The 22,803-nt window shown below is 36.4% G+C and overlaps 1 protein-coding gene across 1 annotated transcript; it reads right to left on the bottom strand.

The window, feature by feature from the left end:
* Nucleotides 1-260: 260 nt before the first annotated feature.
* On the bottom strand, nucleotides 261-22,371 carry wwc1 (WW and C2 domain containing 1). Its single transcript, XM_033977735.2, is given in 22 exon segments — nucleotides 261-4,368; nucleotides 5,019-5,137; nucleotides 5,440-5,670; nucleotides 5,822-5,914; nucleotides 5,984-6,160; nucleotides 6,487-6,649; nucleotides 6,971-6,973; nucleotides 8,354-8,400; nucleotides 8,697-8,772; nucleotides 8,774-8,831; nucleotides 8,834-8,846; nucleotides 9,996-10,188; nucleotides 10,749-10,904; nucleotides 11,671-11,705; nucleotides 11,707-11,786; nucleotides 13,643-13,944; nucleotides 13,946-14,245; nucleotides 15,882-15,971; nucleotides 20,713-20,958; nucleotides 21,247-21,317; nucleotides 21,645-21,791; nucleotides 22,366-22,371. Coding segments are annotated over 22 exon segments (2,673 nt in total). The 3' UTR covers nucleotides 261-4,301.
* Between the last annotated feature and the right edge of the window lie 432 nt (nucleotides 22,372-22,803).

Genomic DNA, 22,803 nt, shown 5'->3' with positions numbered 1-22,803 from the left:
ATAGAAAATACTCTCTGTAAATATTCTGTATCTAATATGTAAACAGAATGATGCAAGAAATTTAAACCTGGCTCAGTCCATTTTTCAGATTGCTCAGATCAATTTTACACATCAAATGCTGTACTTTTATATGAAAACATGAACTTGTGAAAAACTTGTAATAGATTTTTTTTTTGAAAATCGTATGGTCCCCTACATAAACAAGGCAATAAACGCCACAAAAGGTGTAAAAATGTGTAATAAAAGCCACAAGAAAACTTAGAAGAGAAGACCTTTTTTATTTGTTGTGAAACTATAAAACATAACGTCTGCTTTTATTCTGTGCTGGTGAAATATTTACAACTCTGGTCGACAGAACAACGAGAAAATAATTCACAGCTTTTGGGAGGACTGTCAAAAAGAAGAGGAAAAAAAAAAACATTACAAGGAAACGCAACACCCAAATCACAATAAATACATGCTTCCTGTTTGTCCAAGCCTCCTCCAGTTTCTCAGATTAGAAAAATAAAACAGAAAAAATGCACTTTATAACAAAAAAACATCAAAATTATTATATCACATCCTTTTCAATGAAAAAATAATCATTTGAGACTAACAGCATTTGATATTTTGACAATTCCGCAGCTACAATCCTTCATTTGAGTCTCGACTTGATTGAGATGGTCATTTGACTCTACATACTGTTACATTTTCAAGTAAACGTCTAGTAAAAGGTGAAAAGGGCAACATTTTCTTGATAAAATGTTTAAATTGTACTTGAGCTTCAGTGGATACAGATGAACAGAAATAAAAGAAGAAAACTTGAAACATATTACATACATGTAAAAGGCAGGGGAAAACAAAAGCACATTTAACACAGATTTTGATATTGTTTTTAAATATTACCAGGATTTAATCCTGATCAAAAATCCAAGTTTTGTTTATGCATGTTTTGTATTGGTTATTCTTTTTCTTTTAAAGGAATTGTATGCAGCCTGCACTCTCTAGCAGTGTAAAAAACTAGCACTGATTCATGATTGGCTGCAGGTGCTGGGGTTTAGGTGGTGATTCAGATCATTTTGGGTTGAAACCAAGTGGATTTCAGCATCAAAACAGGCAACCCAAGTGATAAGACTCATGTGAGGCTCAATCTGCTTTCTGATTGTTTTGAGAACTGAAACACCAAATTCTAGCATAAATGGGACTGGTGTTTTTGTAATCAAGAATAAATCTGCATTCCAATTATTATCAGTAAAAGCCATAACTGATTTGACCATGTCATATTTGGAGACAGAGATAAGTAAAATTTAGGAAATTAAAATTAGGATCTTACACACAGTTCCTTTAAACAACAAAATGGAAGGATTTCTAGTGTACTTGTTGTGATGACTTAACAAAACCAAAACGATAGACAATGTTTGTCAGTTTTTGTGCTCCTATCACTAGATATGACTTTCATATCTCAGTGTAAAAATAATTTCTGTTTGTACAAATATTATAGAGACAGTTTTTTAACCATTAACAAACTTAGTAAATACTAATTTTTGTTTTAGTAAATTAAGTTGGACGAAATGTCTGAATGATGTGGGTTTCTTTCCAGTGAAGCTAGACACTGAATTCAGAAGTTAAAGTTATTATTTTTCCTTTACTAAACTCAATAAAGATGTCAGAAAAGTGAAACGCCAAGGTCTGCAGCTGACACGCTCCAGAGGGTTACCGTGGAAACTGTGGAGTCGTGACTGAAAGTACAATCAGAAAACAAACTCACTACAGTTGAGTTTCTGAATTCCTCCATGAAAAATGTATGAATGACTCAATAATTCCACCATATTTAACATTTTCTCTCCAGTGAAAACAAAAACTAATCACTTTTTGAAAATACATTTTTAAAAGGGAGAGTCAAATATTATAGTTTAGTGATTACTGTCAAAAAGAATTTAGCATTTTTATAATCAGCATAATGACAAAAGATTTGTTTTTTATATATATTTTTCTTAATGAACTAATTTAACCAAACTCAAAATACTGACATGCTTTTTTCAAACATTTTTAAAGTACTACTTATCGAGGACAACAAATCTGGTATCCAATAAAAATACACTGTAAGTAAATTTTAAAACAATAACTAAGACTAAGGACCTTGTTTCCTATTAGATACATAAATGTCCTCTAGTTTTTTTCATGGCGATGACAACATGACTCTATCATGAGTCTAAGTGCAGCCGCTGTATGGAGTAAAAGTGTAGCTCCATTGGCTGAAGTGTGGAGATTTTCTATGTCAAATCAAGTGCCAAATACAAAATCTTTTCTGAACAATGTATTAATTCCCAATCGCTACAAGGTTAAGTTGGTAGTTTAGGGTTAGGCTTATAGTGCATATGACAGGTTTTCAGGTTTTTCTAATTATTACTAGGTCTGGGTTTGGTGGGATAGTACCTGCGGTAAATATTAATAATAGTTGAGAAGTACAGTACAAAAATACATAAAATAGCAGTGAGTTCTGGATCCCTCTACCTATGTCATCAACATAAAAAAAAATCTATCCAAAATGCACAGGCAATGTTTGTCTGACAGTTTAAACCTTCATTTAACTAAACAAAGGTGTAGCCATTTATTTTATTAGTCTAATCTAAACTATTATGGTTGGAAGGTTACAATTATGGAATTGCCTCAATGAATGTCATGTCTGATGTTACTCCAATCAGGAATTAAAACTATAAATGTCACCAAAATTGAAAAACTACAAAAAAATACTAGTAAAATTTCAGTAGTTTAACCTGTCATATGCACTTTAGAGGTACAGTCTCCTCCTGGACTGCAGCCAGATCCTTTTCAAACATATCGGGTAAAATAGAGATGAACGATATATTGTGCGCAAGATAATATCAAAATTGTTGCAAAATTAGAGTATTAAGTTTATCGTATATTATAAGAAAATTGTAAAAATCTGCAAAATAGCTGATAGCAATAAAACAACAGAAACCTGCAGTGTAATCCTCTACACTACTTTACAAGGCGATATTTCTGCATTTTTGTGGGGTTTAATTTAGCAGTGCATTTGTTTTTTGTGCAATACTTGAAACCTCAACTGAGTCATTTACAGGCACGTTTAAGCACATTTCTGATGGATTGCAAAAATATCTGATTATTATATCTGGTTAATGGGGAAAAAAAATAGAGATTTTTGTTAATATCACCCAGCATGACATCAAAACACCGTTCCTTCTGACAAGTTCTTATTGGCTGAAACTGACAATAATTCACAGTTACTGAACATTCATCTTTTCTTTTTACAATCACTGACTCAGCACAAGATTTTTAACCCATATTTTTCCATGTTTTCCACATTTCCAGTTGTGTAAAGTGCAGCTCCACCTGAGTGACTTAGTAGTGCTATTTCTACATTCTTATTGTAGCAGTGGATAACATTTAAAACAGTGAAATCCAGTTTGCGATTTGTGATATATTTTTGAATAATTCCCAGTTTTTATTTTCATAGTTTAAAATATAAATTCAAGTGAAGATCAGAATTGAGTTTATAGTGTTATTATGGAAGCTGTGAGTCCATTTAGGGCCCCCTTTTTGTGCAACTACATTCATAGTAAACTAGTGATTGAAACTTAATTTGAAACTTGAAACTGTATTTTTATGGTTTAAACTGTATGTGATATATTTATAATTATACATTTTCAAAATTATAAACCAGTTTTATGGTGAAAAGATTTTTTAACCTTTACACAACCGTGTCAAAAAAAAAAAAAAGAAAAATGAAAGAAAGGATTTGGGAGAATTGTTGGATTCACTAGTTACATTTTATGAAATCTAAAAGTTTAGATTAAATGCTAAAACAATAATATTTTTTCCGTCTTTGCTGCTGCTAGTATTTGTGGAGGGCCCTGTATATGTACAATATGTTTTTGTAGCCCACAGAAATTCAATAATTATCAGATCTTTTTCTTGTGCTGTTGTCTCTAAGGATATAAATATGTTGTGTTTTCTTGATATGTTTTAAATCAGTACCATGATTTTTAAAAACATTCATCCTTCATACGATTCAATAGTGAGTGGATATGTGCTGGAATGATTCAAAAGTCTAAAAGCGGGTATAGACAGTGTGTTAGTAACAGTAACGCCATTAAAACAAGAGAGAAACAGAAGAGGAGACAGGGTAAAAGCTAACAGTGCTAATGCTAACGTAGATCATGATTCCTGTACAACTTCATAACACCACCATGTTTGCTTCATCACTAAACGCCACCGCAGCAGCAGCAGCATCAGCAGCAGCAGCAGATGGAGAGCAGAAATACTTTGAAATGTGCCTCTCACACGTTGTCCGCAGGTAGATCTGGGATTGTGGATTTAGCTCGAGTGAAGAATGCCATCTTCTCCCTAGAAACAGAAGCAAATGTCAGATCTAACTTCATGGATTCTTGGAAGAATGGTTACTGTTGGGGTGGGGCAACGTGTAATTTCTGACATTTTAATGCATTGTGGGTAGGCCTGTCACAATAAATACTATATTGACTTATCGTTCAATATATGTTAGATGAAACAATAATTTTTCAGTATTTATCATAAGTACTTTTTCTTTGTACCAGTCGGGCACTTTTTTGTTATTTTTCCCGTTAATGATTAGATTTTAGCTGTGGAGGTTTGAATAAATAACTTCTTTCATTCATTATAAATACAAACTACCAAAGTGTTTCATTCTGCCATTTATTTTTGGATGTTTGAGCGTTTAACCACATCATACATTTAGAATAGTTTTTTGGGGGATAATTCTACTTAAGGGCTATTGTGTCAGTGGTATAGTTTTAATATTATCATTTATAGTCTATATTTTTCTCAGCAATATATTGTACTTCAAAATTTGCTATCATAACAGGCCTAATTGTGGGTGATTCAAAATTCCTGCCTGCAGAAAAAAATATTGATACACAACTACTACAGAGCACTTAGGTAATATAATTGATACAGCAATTCACTTGTTTTTTACGGTTTTATATAATGTGCCCATCTCAGGTTTGTTCATGTTTTACCTGAAGGTCTGCACCTCGGGGACCTCTTTACGGCTCTGAACTCTCATCTTGTTCACGTCTTTCGCCGCAGCTCTCATCATCTTTCCCACTCTCTGCTCCTGAAGCTGTTCCTCGCGAGTCTAAACCACAACAAACACAAAATCAGAGAAATGTCCTTTAAACCCACCATTCTCAAACTGGGGTCCACGGGCCCCTGGAGGTCACTGGGCCATCTGCTGAAGGCTCCCTGAAATCTTTTATAACCTTGATCATCATTACTTCAAAAAATAAAAATTTTATGAGCCTTAACACTTAAAACTTTATGATGGAAACTACTACACCAATAAAATAAACACTGTAAGAAATTAATCTCAATTTAAATATGAGGAAAATTGTCAATCTACTGTTTAACATCACATTAAGCACCTGTCATTGTTCATACCTGTTTCTCGGCCTGTTGCAGCAGCAGCCTGAAGCGCTCATCCTCTTTCACCCATAGGGGAAGCTCTCTCTGCCCCTCCTGCCGCGCCCTCTCCAGTTGACTCTTCAGCTCCCTCAGCACATGCAGCTCTTGGGTCAAACGTGCCTGTCGAGTCCGGGTCACCTGCAAGTCCAGCTCCAAGTCCAAGGAGGTGCGGAGAAGGCCGTCGAGGGGCTTCACCACCACTGTGGGCTAAAGGAAATACACGGGGATAAGATAGAACCGATGGGCATAACTCAAGCATGGATACGATACTGTGGTCATGTCAACTTCAGTGGCCATCTTGTGACTGCAAGAAGAGCAAAATTACAATGGCAATTTAAACTAAATATTTTAGCTGTACCTTTTTCATCCTCATGCTGCGTCTCTCTGAGGCATTTCTCACAAAAGGAGATTTTTTAGACAAAGTGGACGAGTCACTGTCGCTGCGGTTTATCTAAAAAGCATTGTCCATTTAGTACAAACATTTACACTTAATAAAAATACAAATGTTCTAGTGCCTTACCCTACAGATATACTGGCTCTGAGGCCCGGGGGAGAAGGTTTTGGAGCGAATAATGGTGTTGCCTCTGAGGAAGCTCATCTGCCCGCTCTGACTTGGGGGCATGTCCGGGCGCCGCTCTTTGGGCCGAACCACAGGGCGAGCTGACAGTAGGTCATCCACATTCGTTTCCTTGTTCACCTGCAGGAAAGGGTGGAGCTTCAGATGTGCAGCGAAATAACAATGGGAATGAAAAGAATGACACAGACAATTAAGTAACTTTTAAACATCTTATAATTGTTCTCTCCTTTCATTTACCTACTTGAAGTATAAATTAAACACTAGTATTCAGAATGATTTCATATTAAATAATTTGTCAGGAGAATAACTAACTGTCTCTAAATAGCTCTGTCTCAGAACCCATCTCTACTGACTCAGTCCACTGTCACACACCCATGCAGTGAAAATGGGTTGCTGTTCATTTGTAAACCTGTATATGAACTTAATCTAATATTTTATGGCGTTACCTTCTCAGTGATGTTAGCAGGAGGTTTGTGTGCAGGTCTGGTGGTTGGTTTCTCTGGTTCAGTCTCTGTGAATGGACCGTCCTCAGGGTAAAACTCCTCATCATCCTCCTCCTCTTCTGCTCTTTCCTCTGTCTCTCCGCCTCCTCCTTCATCTCGAAAATGTCTTCATCCAAAGGTTCATCAGGCCTGGAGGCACAGACATAAAAAACAGGTGTTTCACTGAGGCTACTGTTAGAGCGAATGTGGGAAGAATACAGACCACCTCTACTAATCCACTTTCAAGTTCGGAAAATTGTTTCTAATCTGAGCATGTGCCTCTGAAAGATCATGTGATCTGACAAAACGGACAGTTGTGAAGGGGGCGGGGCCTACATTTGAGGGGGCGGGGCCCTATCAGATTTTTTTTTTAAAATAGTGTGAGAGTGTATTTAGAGCTATGAACCAGTCTAGCTGCATTCTCTTTGTGCTCAAATATTTACTCTACTTCCTGTCACAGAAAAGGACATAGTGTTTAAGAAATATTTACTCTGAAATAATAATAAAGAACTAAACAAACTAATTACAAGTGCTGTTCAGATTATGTTATTTAGAGGAGGTGAATGATAAATTGAATCAAACTACTTGAATAAAATTTGTCTTGCCTGAGTACAGATATATTATATTGTCAGCCCTGGTTTAATTGGAGGAGTTGCCGTGTACATGTACGATGCATGTTGGAGAAAAATATAAACCTATATATTAAATAAATGTATAATTAACTGTCAGTCCCATGGATTTATTATTGTTTAAAACAATTAAATGGCTTTAAAACACCTTAGAAAAATATTTTCAGAGGTTTGAGCATTTTAATTCAATAATTTATAGTTTAATTTCTTCTTAAGGTCTTAATCATTTGCAGTAATGAATTGTGACGTTATGTTCTAATAAAGTTACTTATGGAGTGCTCCTGAATAAAAGCAGTAACAGCCAAAATCAGCACAACAGTAACAGGAGTAAAATCTCACTCTTTTCACTGCTTTATCACCCATGCACAGTGCACACCAATTTATCTGTGAAACAAATTATGCTAACAGATGTATTTAAACTAGTTTGCCTTCGTGTTGTTTACTTATAAAGTGCCACAAAGCATTAGTATGCATGTTGTTATCTACAGACTATATATAACTTCCTCCTGAGCTGGGAGTTTCTGCATCTGTCCTAGTTGTGATATCATCTGAAGAGGCAGCGGTGGCTACAGCTGAGTGGAGCGATGCTGACTACGACATAGCGCAAAACCTGTATTAGTGCCTTATAATTTGATTGACACGGCCAATATAATGGTAGGGGAAACACTGTATTGAAAAAGCAACACTTGGGGTGAAAAAGTGCTTTATGCATCTAATTATAAAGCGTTGGTATTGTCCTCAAACCAGGAAGTGTGCAGTTTGAATTCTAAGATGCTCGGAATATGTTAGGAAAGTGAGGAATAGCTATGGACCACTGCAAACCGTCCGTTTAAAAAAAAAAATTGATACAGTGCTGTTAAAATAGCTTCTTTGAAGGTTGCAGTTAGCCAGTTGCAAAGACTATAATTATTTAGGTCATATAAACTCCTACGCAGAGAAAATAATATACACTTCCAATGGGGTCTTAAGTATGAAACCTGCCAACCCTGTAGTTTAGGCCTCTACAAACAGAAATGCATGTGACTTTTGTATTAGTGTAGCTAGCAATTCATACTTTAATGTTCTGTTGAAGAAGGGTTGGGTACCTTACAATTACTACAGATGTTTGAGCGAAACAAATGTGTCCAATTTTGAAAAAAAATAGTGACTCAGTCATTGGGTTAGATGATGTAATGACAAACAAATACAACATAAAAACTGACCATTCCTCTTCCTCTGGAGCTCTACTTCTTTCACTGGAAAGACGATTCTGAAAGAAAAAAAAGATGAAATCAACACAAAGATGTTTTAGATAATGATATATTTAAAGATCTCCTGAAACTAAACATATGACTTGTTAAAAATGCACTGAGTAACTTTCTAGAGGAGGATATGCCTCCTTTCTTGTCTCCCATGGATGTTATTGCTTTGCCCAAAATGCTTATAACCCTGTAACTTGGCCTGACGACATCATCTGCTTGTCACCATGGTGATAATGCCATACAGTGAACATTTCAAGGCAATCTGGTGGCAGATCCTTCCACCAAAAAACTGACATAGTGGCACCTTTTTATAGTGTTTACCTGATCTCCATCGGTTTGTGGCGCCCTCTTTGTCTTTGGAGTTCATATCAAACGAGTGACCTCAGGAGGTTGTACCACTTTGTGCTTCTCTCCTCTGAACAGCTGAGGTCAGCCAACTGATCTGAGCTCCTGCCTGCACAAGGAAGGCAAATAATTTAGTCATACACTGAAATGCTATCAGAAGCATATAACACTGCAATAAACTAGAAGAAAATGTTTGAACTAAATCTGTACTCCTTTACAGAAGCTCAAAGCCAACATTTGAGATTATGTCTTATTTATACAACCTCTTTCCTATCAGGTTTATCACTGCAAATCACTCACATCATATTTTGTTTTTATATCAGGTGCCCTTCTTGTTGACACCATCGCATTCCTGTCACAGAAGTCCCAACACATATTTTCAATGTGGTTAACGTTGGGACGTAGTGGTGCCCTGTTCATGTTTTAAAATGTCTGAACCACAATCCTGGCTTTGTCTCATCTTGGAAAAAAACATATCAAGGAAGAAAAATATACAATGAAATAGTGTTGTCTCAATACTAAAATTTCAAACTCAATATCGATACTAAGGAATAGCCTCAATAAAATACTATTTAGACAACAGAATGTTATTTTAAACATTAAATAAACTTTTTACCTTTCTGTTCTATTATCATGTGATCTTATATCCATGTAATCCTTTAGTTGTCCAGGAAGTTCGATACTTGCTCAAATGAGTATCTACCGGTACTTTTAATGCTAGTTTTAGTATCAGTAAGTATCTGATTTTTGATACTTTTGACAAACCCTACAATGATCATCCACAGCAGAGTTTTAATGTTGAATTAAGAAAATGGGTAAGAAATTGAGCAAATTGTGATGACTAGATGATTTCTTTGCAAAGTAAAAGCGAAATGTAAAATCTGTCAACTGGACAAAAAGTTGTAGGGAGTGAAGACGTTTTGCTGCTCATCCAAGCCGGCTTCTCAGTTCCTGGTCAGATTACTGGTGGACCTGCCTTATATCTATTTAACGGAGGAGCTAACTACACTAAAATTGAAAACACCTATTGTTTACTGTTTGTTTGTAGACTAGGTTTATTGAGCTACACAAGTGTGCACTGTGCTTGAGTCATACTTAGGATATTCATTCAGCTCCTAATGGGCACTTTCACACCCATTAGCATCCAAATCAATTATTATTAAATTAGCATTCAAAGCAAAACTACTGCTCTTGTGTGGCGTTCGTGGTCCGCAGTATTAGGTATCTATCAAAAAGTATTAAAATTGACATAATTTACCAAAACCTCCTCACGTCCCGTTTTGCTGGTGTGGCAGACATCGACACGAAGCGTTTTCTGCCGCAGTGCATTATGGGAGATCTGCATCCCAAACACTTCGTTAAAGTCTGTTATTTCTTGAGGCAAAGCAGCACAAGTTCTGAACAGACAACGGCTGGTCCCGATGCACGGCAGCACCGCCACACGTACGTAACTGCAAAAAGGATGTAAGCAAAGATCGTTCTGTACTCTAAGCTGATAAGATGACACGCATATTGTGTATTTTAATCACTTTTTCATAAGAACATTTTGGGATAAACGGTGTAACAAAAAAAAATTATGTAATTTACTTTAAAGTGGGGGTATTACATGTCTATGGGTTATTAAACTTCTGACACATAACATATTTAGATCACCACGTTAACGTAAATTGTTTTTAAAATGCTACAGTTGCCAAAAACAATAGTATTAACCTGTCACCCCCCCCTTTAGAGCGCTATCACAACACAATCAGCGTACTTCCCATGGATGACAAAACCTCTTCATGCATGTTTTTGATGAGGAAACAATAACGTGGTAGAAAGACTATGAAGAGTCAATTTTGCATAATATCCCCTCCTTTAAAAAAATATACTTTTTCTTTTAATAATTATAATAATAATCCTTATCCAAGTCTAAATATAAGCTAGAGTTATGTCACAATAATAAACTCCTTCACACATATTAGTAGAATAACATTGTACCTGTACAAAAAAAAAAAGATAATGTACTCACATTTTGTGGTTGTGTGGCAGACTGAGGGCTCTGCAGTTAGACAACTGTGTCAAAAACACAGTGAATCTCTGGTCTCTGGACTCAAACCTGAGGCTGATCTGGACCTGAGCGCAGCCTGCAGACAGACGCTCCTCCAGCTCTGAGAGAACGCCAGACCTGAACCACACAGTCATTTAAGTTCAACAGTACTTCAAGTGGTGTTCACAAGGATCTAACTACACACGCAAATAATAAAGCTGCACTTAAAGTTGAACACTATTTCTTTACTGCCAAGGTCTAAAATCGTGCATTTGTGATGATGTCTGGTCAGACTTGCCTCATCTGTCACAGGCAAGTCTGACCAGCCAGAACATTTTGTTCATTACATTTATACAACATTCATACTCAAATTTCAGTCTGGTCCTGCATCATAGAGGTCTGGTTTCCTCTAGAGAACTCTTGGACCATCTACAGAGAGGGAATGACACAGGTTTTAACCACGCTTCTGAATCAGGAAGTTATCGGCAGGCTGCCTAAACTCATGATAAATTGGGTCACAAGTCAGCATTCATTTGATTGATTTTAATAGGTGAGAGAAAAACCAAACAAATTTCCCTGAATGCTGTTTCGAAAAGCTAGACTAGGCAAGAGCGAGTATTTCTGTACGAATTATACCGTAGGTGTATACGGTAACACGATCAGTTGTCCAGGTCGTTCCGTAGCAAAAGCCAAAGTTAAAACTGTCAAGTGGACAAATCGTTGTAGGAGTGAAGACTGAAGAAAAAAATAATGGATGAGCAGTGAAACGTCTTCACTCCTACTATGATTTGTCCAGCTGACAGATTTAACTTTGGCTTTTGCTATCTATTATACTGTATTAATATACATATATAATAAATATATGTATAATTGAATAAATGATCAGTAACAGTTGTGTTTTGACCTCACCTCCGCTCAGCACGGTTCATAGACCCCACTGGTCTCCGGCCACAGACTCGTCAGACACAGCTGAGGTCACTCCACTCTTCTTCTGAACGGCTCCTCTCGGAGTGAGGGCATCTAAACAAACACAAATATTAACAATTTAGCAATTTCTCCAGATAATGTTCTTACTATAGACAATACTACATATTCTAATTTTGCAAACCTTCAAAACAACAATAAAATCTATCCTGTTATGGTAATTACAGAAAAAAATAAAATACATATATGATTAATATATACACATGAATAACAATACAGAGTCAGTTCAAAAGAACTTTATGCATGAGTAATAAACTAAAATGAAAGACAATTAGTTTTTACTACTTGACCCAATAACTTTACTGTAACTCACATTTACAATGGAAGAGCTGATTGCTTTGAGATTAAGAGACCAGTGGCTTTAAGCACACGCAGCAAAAATGAAGCTATTGTCTTCAAGGGTTATCAACTGTGCGGGTTGTAAAAATATTATTCACAAGATAAAAACACAGACCCATTACAAACAAAAGGTAGATATTAGTCACATTTACACCATTACATTTAAGTAACTTAAGTATATTTATACAATTTTACTTCTCTGAGCATTTTCAAAACGCCATACTTTTACTCTAACTTGAGTAATATATTAAACAGTGTGCCCGTACTCGTACTTGAGTAAAAGTTTTGGTTACTCTTCCCACTGTGAGTCTACAAGGGACAGAAGCTTTATGTTGACAATATGAATGATTTTATTTGAACATTTGTGTTTCTTGCACAGTTCCTTCAGATATGATTTTTGTTTTTTCTGCTTTGTAGTTTATTAATTGAAAATACCATATTTCACTTTTTTTGTCCTTTCTCACATTAACTTAACAAAATAAAATCTTCTATCGTCTTATCACCCAGAGAGGCTGTTTTAGCACATTTCTGATAAAAATAGTCTATAGATTGTTATTGGGCTGATCCAAGTAGAGATATTATTACCATTTCCAACCTCTAAAATAAATGCATACATTATTAAAATGTGATTAACTGTACAGCACTGCATGGCAAAATAATTTCTAGGAAAATTAAAATGACTTTAATTATGATATTTTTTCTTCATTTGAGAAGGGTTCACTTGACGTTAAAATGATCCAACAATGGAACAAGACTTTTCGTACAAAAAAATAAGAAAAAACTCTATTCTTTACCTCAACAAAATCAGAAAAAAATGTTGTTCCATAGGTAGACAATTTTATTGAAAAGTCAGTTCTTCTCAACTCAAGCCAATACGTACTTAAAACACTGTACCAGATTATACTGTCTTAAAAAACATAAAAACAGCACTACCATTCGGCTGAAACTGTAAACCATAGCTGTTTACAGTTTCAGTGTAGTTAGCCCCTCCCTTCAGATAGATGTCCACTAGTAATCTGACCAGAACTGAAGAAACAGCTTGGATGAGCAGTAAAATGTCTTCATTACAAAAACTTTGTCCAGTTGACAGATTTAACTTTGGCTTTTACTATAAAAAAATAAAAAAAACTGCTCTAGATCATTTTAAACAGTTTGCAGCAATCCCAAGTTATTTCTCACTTCCCTTAAGCATTCCGGGCATCCTATTTATTTGCAGAGATGACTTTATAAGATACCAGAGTGGAATTCACACTACCATACCAACACACACTTCCTGATCAGACAATGAAATGCTTTATAATTAGAAGCAGACACCATGTAGAGGACTTTTTTTTGACCTCAAGAGCTGCTTATGCAATATATCTGTATTGCTCAAATACATGGGAGGAAAAAAGGCCTTTAATACAGGGCCTTTAATTCAAGGAATTTATCTTATCTTGATATTAATTTGATATTTTTAATGGATTGCTAAAAAGTCAGATTGTTGTTATTGGGATAGATATTAACTTCTGTAAATATTTCCCATCCCTGATACAGCATGACCCCCGCTTTACCTTTGCCTTCTTCGTTTAGAGCTCCTCCCTTCCTGTCTTCCGAGACCCCTCCCCTCTGCTCCTCTCGCCTCTGCTCCGTCTCCAGGCTCATCTCCAGCTCCTGCAACCGACTGTGCAGCTCCAGATCTAGTCCCGCCCCCTCCGCCTGTCCCGGGAACGCCTCTCCGGACAGGAACGCCGCCTCCGTGACCAGCGGCGAACATGGAGGGGATAGCGATGACAGGGAAGAGCGCGGGGACAGCGAGCTCATAGATTTTGGCGTCTCTGAAAGTTTTTGTATGCGGTTCAGACCAGGAATTTCAGTCTTTTCCCGGGATTTTCAACATTTTCCCGTTCCGTGCAATTCGTGACCCACCTCGTGCTCGGTGAATGGTTGGGATAGAGCTGGAGGGTCTGTAACCCGCCTGGCTGCCATCTTGGAGCAGCAAGTCCAGTTTGTTTTGGAAGTCCGGGTCCTGCAGTTCGGGCTGCTCCATGTAAAGGTCGGTGTAGCTGAGGGAGGAGGTGGAGCCCAGGCTGGAGGTGGTGGCCAGAGAGCCACGCGATGAAGTGAGAGAGCCACGACTGCTGCCGGACGAGCAAGAGAGCGTGCTGGCCGAGAGACTGTGGGGAGAGACGGGGCAAGTTAAAGGTGTTGGACCTGTTTTTTACCTTCTTAAAAACATTTAAAAGCAGGTTCACAGTGGTCCAAAGTTATTCCTCACCTACCTTATGCATTCTGAGCATCTTAATTATTCACAGCAATGACTTTAGGAGCAGGTTTTGCAACTTTCAGAGGCTAGAGCAGAATTTTGCGTCAGCAACTAGCATGCTAACAGTGACTTCTTGCTTTTTAGAAAATAAATAATTCATACTGCTCAAATCCATGAACAACAATCAGGTCAGCAAGCAGAATGAGCGCCAAATTAAAACCAGCTGAGGTTTATAATCCTCTACTGTTTTGTTTAGTGCGCCACCACCTACTAAAAATATTATTACAAACTAGAAAATAGATCTTCATTATAGCAGTACCATACTAAAAAAAGGGACAGAACGTTTGAGTCTTCTGAATAGTTTTTAAATAATTTTAATCTATATCAGAACCGATATAAAGACCACATTGTACAATTACAGATAATTATTATGAGTGAAAATGGCATTCAATTGTCTATTGTTTTGTTTGGTGGCATCTGAAATCGATCGAATGATAGTGTTATGGCAACACTAGTTTGTACAACTCTATATCATTTGATGCATCAATTTGTTTGGCTGTTTCATACTTAATAAATATAGCTATCAGCTTCATATCAAGTAGATACTTAGTCAAAAAGAGGACTTTGTCATGAAAAAAGGAATTTGGTTATTATTTTATTAGAACTGAACAGTGAATTTAAACCTCACCTTTGTCTTGAGTAATTTAGTAGAGCAAAGAACTGTATTGAACCAAACCATTCCCAAATCTTGCCTGAGTGTTACATCATCTTATCTCAGCTTTGAAAAATTTAAGGAGGATATTTAAAAAGTTCCTCCAGTGACTCCAAACCAGATAGGACTGAAATGTTCAATGGTTAAATGCTTCAACTGAGCTCAATTATTCTTTCACAGTTTGAGAAGCTTTTTACAAATATGAAATAAATACTAAAAATGTTAACTCAATAAATTCAAGAGTAGCAATCAAAAAGCCATAATTAAAAATAAAACAAAGCAGTGTAATCTTTCAAATAAGTGTATACAGAGGTATTTCTGAAAAGTGAACCTCGCCATTTAGAGGCACAATTCAGCACTTTTTAAAAAAATGAAATGTCATATTGTCCGTTATGTCTTCTTAGAACAGAAAAGCAAACATGATCGCAAATTTACACTCTAAAACGTTTTGACCGTTGAATTGGGGGCTTGAAAATATTTGTGCTGAATATTTAAAAGGTGAAAGAAAATAATTAAAACATGTTTTTTTCAGAGTTAAAAAATCCCAAGAGATAAAAATGGCATTTAAAATTCAAAACCTGATTCGACAAATAATTTTCCATAAATCAGAGCATTACGGGTTCAAACTTCAGCCAAACACAGACTACTTCTGTGTGGCCGGTCAAGACACTTTAGTCACATTGTTGGCTCCAGAAACAACAGGCAAGTATGGTCTATTTTGCTCCCTTCAATCATATATTATGAATATTTGAATGTGTTTTGTCAAACTGCCCTTTATGAGTTCAATATTAAAAAAAATGTTCTTTTTAAGTAATAAAAGTTGGATTTTTGTCACCTTTTGAGCTGAGAGTGTAGAGACGAGGCCAGCCGAACCATCTCCTCCAGCTCACGGACCAGTTTGTTCCTCTTACAGTGAAGACGCAACCTGCAGGAAGAAAAACAGGCACAATGAGAAATTAAATAAATGAAATTTTAAAATTTAAAAAGGTACTGAACCTGATTTTACTGTCATAAAAATATGAAAAACAGAACTAGTTTTTTTTAAATGGTTTGCAGTGGTCCAAAGTTATTCCTCACTTACCCTATGCATTCTGGCACTCTACTTATTTAGGCACTTTTCACCAGGCCAGAGATGAGTTTTGCTGTCAACACCTAGTATGCTAACAGAGCCCTTCCTGATTCTCAAACAATAAAACGCTTTATAATTAGATGGCAGAAGGTATGCTTATTTTGACTTATTTTGGGGTTTAGTCCTAATTTTGTCCTTGTTTAGTTTTACATTGGTTTAGTCCATATTTACTATTGGTTAAAGTCCTTAAATAATCCTGGTTTTAGCCTTTATTAAAGGCTAAAAGCTACGTATTTTTTTTCTGGTGGAATGTCCACCACCTGCTTGTTTCCATGGTGATGTTATTGCTTGTCTTGGAATGTTCCAAAGTATGGCAATAAACATATTTCCATGAACACAAGCAGCTGAAGCCACCAGGCCAAGTTACAAGGCAGATCTGTAGTCAGGGAAGCCCATTTGCAGTAAGAAGACATGTTTTTAAAGGTATTTTAACAATAAAAAAACATGAAATGCAAGCAAGGTTAGTTTAATACAACACTCTGGGAGCATTCCAGGAAACACAATCACATCCTCATGGAGAAGAAGGTGGACCCTCCATCAGAAAAGTTACAATTCTTCTTTAGCATCAGGTGATTTAGTTTTACATTTTCCCTGTACGTGTATTCATGTATAATATTATTTCTTCATAATCATGCATTTAAATTCAAATTGGAAGAGCACACCATTTTAATTTTTGTTAACTGAAACATGAAAGCGCTGTACCCTATTTTCTTAAAACGTGAAAACCAAAACTAGTTCATTTTAAACAGCTTGCAGTCCTCACTTGTAATATGCATTATGAACATCAAAATTATTCACCTCAATGAGTTAAGAGGTTTTCACAAATCTCAGAGACCAGAGCGGAGATTTGCTATCATGGTAATGCTAACAATTAGCATACAACTGCACACTTCCTGAATCTTGGGAAAATAAAACACTTCATAATTAGATCCAGACAGTACACAGCAGACTTATTTTGAATGAGCACAGGGCCTTTAACTAAATTAGCAAAAGATTCAACTTTATAAAACCTTGACTGAGCTTTGAATAAAATACAAACCTCCTCTTGAGTCCATTAAGAAGCCCGCTGTATTGAATCTGAGTGTTAGTCAGACCTGTCATGATAATTACAACTTCAACTTATTGAGTATTTGATAGATGGAACCATTTTGGGGGGGTCAGTATTTATCATGTGCCCATTTTCTTTGCGCTACTGGGATTTTTTTTTTTTTATTATTTTTTGGCAATATGATAAGATTTGAGTCATAGGTGAAATTAATAACATTCTATGACCCATTGCAGATTCATTCAGCCATTTATTGCAGCTTGTGTTTTTTTTTAACTATATTGTAGATTTATAATAATTTTTGTGGTGTAAATCTGCTCTTGGGTTATTGTGTCAGTGGCATAAATTTGCTTCAATATTATAATTTGTCGTCTAAAATTTCTTCAGCAATGTATCGTCTTCCAAAATGTGTTATCAAGACAGGCCTAGTGTTAGTCATACTCGGCTCTTTGTGTGAAGTACGCTGATCCTTTGTGTGAAATCATAGCCCTAGTGTCATGTTTTTCAATGAGTTTAGTCTGAACAGAACAGCTGCTCAACACAAAACCAGTGTCTGATGGAGCGGCGGCGAGGACGAATCTGATCAGGTTACGCTCAAAAAAGGTTATGGAAAAAAGAGGTTTCAGGGGGTTTATAAGTGAATGGTTTTATAAAAGGAGAACTGTGATAAAGTTACACAAAATTCTTACATAAAATTGCCACTTAAATGGATTATTGACTTTCGTTGATGTTTATTAAAAATATGAATTATTGTGATTAATGTTATCACTGAAGATAAAATCAACAATCGAAGGTCACATGTTGAGCTGGGCGATATATTGAGAAGATAACTTAATATTTTAGCATTGCATTATTCAACATAAAACAATGGTTAAAGAGCTGTGAAAAGAATTTACCAAAAATGTAATCTTCCAAACAAGGGTAGTTATTTCTGCTTATGTGGTTACATGGCGACACCTAAACGATAACATTCATCACATGTTTTAGCTCATTTCTGATGGTTAACAAATATGTGATTATTGTTGTTAAGATTGCCCACCACTAGCTGGAAGGGCATCTGGCATAAAAAAAAACACACCCAAAAAACAAAAAAAAAACCCCAAAAAACAAAAGGTAACGTGTTTACTGTAGATTAAAAAATGGAAATAAAATTGAAAAAAAATAAAATAAAATAAAAAAAAGAAATGAAACAATTCCGGTGGGCCAGATTTATTACTATTACTATTATTTATTATGTTTTTAGAACGATATGCCACATACTACACTACAATCAGCGGCGATCTTATCCATGTTATCACATTTATAACCTTCGAAGCATATTCAACAACTAATAAAAGCAATATTACATTTATATAATGGTTTAAATTTCCGCTTTCCCTTGATGATAACCATGTGGCTGTCCTCTGTCGTAACTCCCCAACGATGGCAGCGCTGCAGCTTGATACCGTGCAAAAATAAAAAAACTATTTGATGAGCAGAAAGCAATGGTATTTGAACGTATAACTTCTGCTTATCCGTATCTAGATACAACCAATAATGTATGAGTAGATTTGATTTTGCATCGATACGTGATGTGGATCTAGGGAAACTAGCTGAGCACCAACCCATGTGGCAGATCGTAAGCAAATATATAGATTAAATAAGTCAATTGTTGCACCCTTAAACAACATACACTATTGTGAAAAGTGTATTTTATAGATTTAATAATGTATTTTTTTAATATAGTGTAATTGTAAACACAGTATTACATTACCTGACTTGATTTGACCTAATCTAAAAGTCAGCTCCCTCACTGTGCCCTCCCTGTCTCATCTCTCCATCCTCTATCTCTCTCCTCTCTTTCTCTGTCTGTCTTCTCCTCCCTTCCCCTCTGTGTCACATCTCCTTTTCTTCTCCTGCCGCCTCTCTCTCTCTCTTCTCTTCCCTGCCCCCTTTCACTTCAGTCTAAAACAGAGCTCGTACTTGTTCCGTCCTTACCTGAGCTCACTTTGTCTGTGGCTGTGAAACTCGAAACGCTCCGAACGTCTCTCGACAAAGACATTTCCTTCAGTGCGTCCGAACAAGTGAAGGATTGTTCTCTGATACAGCGCCGCGTTACAGACACACAGACACTTATTCACAGACTCAAAATGTCAAATTAACCGCCCCCCGGGTTTACAACAACTACAACCAAAAGATTGACTCAATGTTTTGGGTGGAATAAACACTTTGCAGACTGTAGTGTTAAAAGGTCATAAAGTCAAATGCAACTTCCATATTTTTTGTGAAGGTTTTCAAATAAGCTGCACATTTTCAACCACGATTCACTCACAATCACCAAAAATACATGGGCGAGGTTGGTGAAGTGAAGTGTAGTAGTCTGAGAGTTCGAAGAAAAGGTATGAGAGACACTGAAGTTTCTAAAGCTGGAGAAGTGTATTTTACCATCAGTACCGAGAGAAATGAACCCTCAAGACATTGTAATAGTATTGTCCATTCCAGTCTAGTGCAGTCCAGTCTGGCTATGCTTCCATTGTAGAGTATATTATATGACGTGATGACATACATAGATTGCTTAAGAGGCGATATAACACGTCTATGGAGTATAAATTGTTAACACATGATATATTTAGATCGCCATGTTATTTTTTATTGTTTTTGATGCTCTGAGTCCCCCTTCAGAATTTTATTGCATTCAGCTAATAAAACTACTGCACATCGCATCAGGTTTGTGCTGTTGTAGTGAATAGTTTTGTATCCTGCTATTTTATATTTATGAAAAATTGCCCTGTGGGAGCATGGGTTGTGTAGGCGTATGGGTAAGTCTTGGACAGGGATTTTACTGCTGACTGTAAGGAGTGTTCGTATAGGGCCAGAGAAAGCTCACAAGACTAATCAAATACACTTTAGGCATGCTTTTGATGAGGGAACAACATTATAATATAGTAGAAAGTTCTGATAATATTGTATCATGAGCCATGTATCATGTATCGAATCATGAGGGAAACAGTCTGAAGAGCACTAGCAATATGTCACAGCCTTTGCTCCTGTATTAAATAGCCATTATGATATTTTCTGATCTATGTTATAGTGTGGTTTCTTCATCAAAAACATACCTGGAGTTTGGTTTTGTTTTATTCACACATTTAACACACAAAACTTTTCTCAAAATTTAGGCTGCGTTCTTCTCTCAGACAGAAAATACTCCACCTTGTGATGTCATGTGGTAATACAGGAAGTGCTCCACTGTGTTTTTAAACTCCATACACCTTCACTAGAATCATTTGTATTATTTCAGCTCTATAGTTGCCAAACAGCGGAACAGAGCATTTTGAGCTTTGAAGATGTAGACAGACAATTGACAAAGGATTACTCAAACATGTGAAGGAAACAAACCACTATTCAAGGTATGTTTCTGAAGAGGTAACACTCTTCTAACATGGCTAAAAGCTCACAGAGGTCAACTTTGCGTAATATGGGACCTTTAAAGCTGCTTTCTGTCCCCTCTCTCACCTCTCGGTCAGGGCCTTGCTCTGGCTGTCCCGCGCGGCCTGCAGGTCTCTCTCCAGACGTTTCTTCTGCGTCTCCAGCTTCTCTGCGTCATTGGGCTCAAGTCGCGTTCGTGGTCTCACAAACTGCAGCTCCTTCAGCAGCTCCTCTTTCTCATTGATCAGGATCAGACGGTCGCGCTCCGGGTCTAGCAGGCCGGGCCACGCCTCACTGTCCAGCTTTGCAATCTGCACTTCGATGTTGGCGATCCTACAGGAGACATGGGACAGAGGGGATACTGGTGAACTCTATGGAAATGAAAAGTGTATGCTGTGTATGCGTTTTGGTTTTGTAAAATGCTCACTCATTTCAAAATATATTTCTCAAAACATTGTAAACAGCAAAATTCTGGTTTTCATCATTTTGTTTGATTAAAATAAATTCTGTAGTCACTTTATGGGTGCATTGAAAGATGGCTGAATTGGTATGCTGTGGTTAAACCATTACTATTAGTAGTATTAGCTGAAGTAGTAGTAGCAGCTGGTGTGTTTGTAGTACCTTCTCTTGGCCTCTTCATATTTCAGACTCAGACGAACCTTTTCTGCCAGTTTGTTGTTGCTGGACATAACCTGGACACCGAAAACAAAGATGTTTTCAGTCATCTTTAGAAACAAATTCACATATAGAGGCGCTTTATGGTAAATATATCATAACAACATAAGGTTCTCCATTGGGCAGAAAGGTTTTTAAAATTAAACGTAAAAAGGCAGATTTTGGTTTAGTCTGTATTAATTAGTATTTTAACACATATTTGACAAATACATTAAGGCATGTAGTTTTGTTTTCAATTAAAATAACTTATTGTGTCAAAAAAAGTTTATCAAAAGTGTATCTGTATATTGCACAGACCTAATTAACAGTGACTTTACAGCTAAAACAATAGAAGCGGTCCTAACCTCAGCCGGTGCGTCTGTCTGTGATCCAGCGTCAGAGAAGAGGCGGTTGATTGACAGCTCAGAGTTGGAGAGAGAGGGAGAGCTGCCCCAGAGCTCCTGCTGAGACCCAGAGTCCAGTTGGAACCCATCCTTCAACACAGCCAGTTTCTGAGGAAAAACACAGGGAAATATATGGAACTTAATATTAGCAAAAAGATAAATTAAACACTACTTACACTTTAACAGTATCTGATTTGTACAGCTTTAAAAATGTGAAAAACTCAACTTTATTTTCAAGTGTTTGTAGCAGTCCAAATGTATTCCTCAGTTTCGTAATGCATTCTTAACATTCTAATTATTCACCGCAATGAGCTTATATGCACATTTCACCACTTAGGCCATCAGACTTTTGCCAGACAACTAGCATACTAAGAGTGTAACCAGTCTTGTTTCCTGTTTCGCAGATAACAAAAAGGCTTTACAAGATTAAGTCAAAATAGCTTTGCAAAACAAATTTTACTTTATTACATGAACAAAAAAAATGTAAATGCATTTAAATTGTCTTTTATCAATTACAATTACATTTTCCTGTCCTCTTTATGATAGAGGGCGCAAAGGTAATCCATCACAAAGTTTTTAAGCGTAAACAAACCAAACCTGCATTTTTTTTCACTGCAAACAAATAAACCTATCTCCAGGAATTCTTCTGTATAAAACCAGCTAACCATGTAGTTTAGCTAACCTTCATTATGCCCACATTAACATCCAAGTTTTGAATGATGATGTAGTTGAGTTTATTTCAGTCAGAACATAAAACATGTACAATAAATAAAATATCAAAATGCATAGCTTAAAAGGTATTCATGGGTTTCAGCTTCTTGTTTATGGACACCATTTTGAGCACATTTCAATATTCAAAAGTTAGAATGTTTTGTTAATTGCAATGCCAAACAGTGCACAATTATTTTTATGACCATTTATCCTTTGTCTTTTTGCATTACTCTAACCTTTAGAGCAGTTCCATCTTCATTTTTACAACAGGCTCATTTGATTTGTGTGATAAGTTATTCCGGTCAGACTGGTGTGAAAGTGAAATTCTCACAGCTTATCTAAACACTTTATTTATTTATGACACCACTAAGCAGTGTGTTTATTCACTTGCAGGTATTTTTATGGCTAA

The sequence above is a fragment of the Periophthalmus magnuspinnatus genome, chromosome 14 (assembly GCF_009829125.3).
Source record: "Periophthalmus magnuspinnatus isolate fPerMag1 chromosome 14, fPerMag1.2.pri, whole genome shotgun sequence".
NCBI classification, from domain to species: Eukaryota; Metazoa; Chordata; class Actinopteri; order Gobiiformes; family Gobiidae; genus Periophthalmus; species Periophthalmus magnuspinnatus.
The sequence above is the reverse complement of the archived record's forward strand: the minus strand, read 5'-3'. Positions and strand labels throughout refer to the sequence as shown.